This window comes from Pinus tabuliformis, chromosome Q (genome assembly GCF_031772625.1).
Source record: "Pinus tabuliformis cultivar Carrire ecotype Pingquan chromosome Q, CPIR1, whole genome shotgun sequence".
Classification (NCBI taxonomy): Eukaryota; Viridiplantae; Streptophyta; class Pinopsida; order Pinales; family Pinaceae; genus Pinus; species Pinus tabuliformis.
In genome coordinates, this window is record NC_142296.1 from 1,050,825,391 (window position 1) to 1,050,827,867 (window position 2,477).

The 2,477-nt window shown below is 42.2% G+C and overlaps 1 protein-coding gene across 1 annotated transcript; it reads left to right on the forward strand.

Moving 5' to 3' along the window:
- The first annotated feature begins 465 nt into the window (after positions 1-465).
- On the forward strand, positions 466-1,287 carry LOC149223108 (uncharacterized). The gene has a single exon (XM_089387790.1). It carries the CDS (start codon positions 466-468, stop codon positions 1,285-1,287), a length of 822 nt encoding a protein of 273 aa, XP_089243916.1.
- The last annotated feature ends 1,190 nt before the right edge of the window (positions 1,288-2,477 follow it).

Below are 2,477 nucleotides of genomic sequence, written 5' to 3' on the forward strand. Positions count from 1 at the left end.
AGCACCAACTCAACATTCCTTGCTTTAATATGGAAAGAGTCAAACCCTGCTTCAATCTCTTTATGCAATGCTTCATACAAAATAATTGCAAAGCTCCTTGCAAACAGAATAAAGCCACTGCTAAACAAACTCATATCAGATTCGCAAGGAGGCTTCATCAATGGGAGACACATTCTGGATAACGTAATTCAAGTCCAGGAAGCCATGCACTCCAACAACCTTAGAAATGAGAAAGGCATGCTAATCAAGTTAGACATGGCCAATGCATTTGATAGAGTAAAGTTGTCCTTCCTCTATCAAGTTCTACTTTCCTTCGGATTCGACCAAGAATTTGTCAAACTGATCCAATCTTGTACCATAAGTCCTTGGATTGTGCCTTTGGTAAATGGGAGGCCAGTTGATTTCTTCCAAGCCACGAGGGGGCTGAGGCAAGGATGCCCTCTTTCTCCATTTCTTTACATTTTAATGGCGGATACGTTGAGCAGAAAGTTGGAGCAGGACATGATAGCAGGAGCTGCCCCAGGTTTGAAAATAACTAAGGATCTCAAAGCAATAAATCATACCCTGTTCGCGGATGATTCCCTCATGCTGGGCGGAGCTTCAAACAGAATAGCCTCTGCATTCAAAAATACTCTCCAAGCCTACTGCAAAGCAACTGGAGCACTAATCAGTGAAAGAAAAAGCGCAGTCTATAGTTGGAATGTAGAAGAGGAAGAAACTCAAAACATAGCTCGCAATTTGGGGTTCAACGGATACTCAAAATGGGACAAAATCAATTATCTTGGACTGCCATTAACACTGGGCACAAACAGAGTCAATCTGTGGGAAGGAGTAATAACAAAAATCAAAGGCAAAATCGCTGCATGGGGAGGTCAATGGCTAACTCATGGTGGCAAATTAACTCTAATAAAATCCGTTCTTTCATCTCTGCCAATATATCAAGCGTCCTACCTCATGGCACCAAAGTCGATTTCAGGGCAAATTAATAAAATCATGAGAGATTTTCTGTGGCATGGAGGCAAAGGAAATCAGAACAAATTCCATTTGGTTAAATGGGAGACAACAAAGAGAACCATGAGAGAAGGCGGCCTTCAAATTCGCGATCCGGACCTCGCCAATACAGCTCTGGGATGCAAGATACTATGGAAGCTCCACAGCGACCCCAATCACCCTGTCAGCAAAACATTGAGGCATAAATATATACCAAATGCAAAACTCAGAAACCTGCAAAACGCAAACAGCAAAAGGAGCACGCTGCTATGGCAACTGTGTATCAAAGGATTGTGATTCTTCTCCCAAAATCTGTATCGTATCCCTGGGAATGGTAAGTGTGTCAAGTTGAGAATAGATCGCATAATGGGGCAGTTGCCCTTAGCATCAAATGATAGCCTGCAAGAAATCTGCGAGATTCTTGAAAGTAGAGGAGATAAGACAATATATGATATCTCAAAATGGGACGAATCCAGGTTCTGGATTGATTGGAACTTTAGTAACATACCAGATCATTTATCACAACAAACAGAAACGCTAAAAGAAGAACTTCGTGAAGCAGCTCCGGTGCACAAGACAGAAAAAGATAAATGGGGTTGGGGACCTACAGGAGTATACTCCTCAGCCAAAGGTTACGAGTTTTTGCAATCACACAGAGATAGTTCTCTCCGTGCAAGGTTTTGGATGGAGATATGGGATCCATTGGCGCTACCCAAGGTTAACTTCTTCTTCTGGATATTAATGCACAGAAATACTTTGACTGGTGAAAACTTATTGAAAATGAAAATAGCAAGTCGGCATAGATGCTCACTATGCAAAGAGGCCATGGAAACCATGGATCATCTGTTTGTAGACTGCTCATTTGCAAAAGAGTTTGGACACTCATACTCCAAGGACTCAAGGCGACAATCCCCACCAAAATTTCAGTAGTGGACTTATTTTTATCATGGAAATATCGCTATCCTTTGTCCTCCCTCAACTCCTCATGGGCCAGAATCTAGATCACCATTCCCAAATTTGTGTGTTGGAAGCTATGGTTAGCTAGAAATAAGTAGATATTCAACAATGTAGCCTAGACACCCAACATAGTAGCAGCAAAAGCAAAAGGCCTTCTCCTGGAGACTTTGAACTCCCAAAAACTCAAAGATGACTTTTGGTGCAACAGGAGGAAAAGAGTTGGCTTGGAACACTTGCATTAACCCAACAGATCCACAGTATTGGAAAACCCCAACTCAATCCTGAGTGGAGGCTAAGAGATAAGGATGAACATTTCAGAGTTGGTGGAGGCAGCAAGGAATAACTACAGTCTTCTTTGATGGTGCCTCAAAAGGGAACCTTGGGATAGCGGGAGCTGGAGAACTCATATACTCTTCTAACAGAAGCACCAAAGAAACCTTTTGTTGGGGACTAGGACAACGATCCAACAATCAAGCAAAAATCCTGAGCTTGACAAAAGCATGTCAAATAGCTAAAGAAAGAGGACATCG

Coding starts and splice junctions, on each gene's coding strand:
- LOC149223108 (XM_089387790.1), top strand. CDS start 466: ATGGCGGATACGTTGAGCAGAAAGTTGGAGCAGGACATGATAGCAGGA.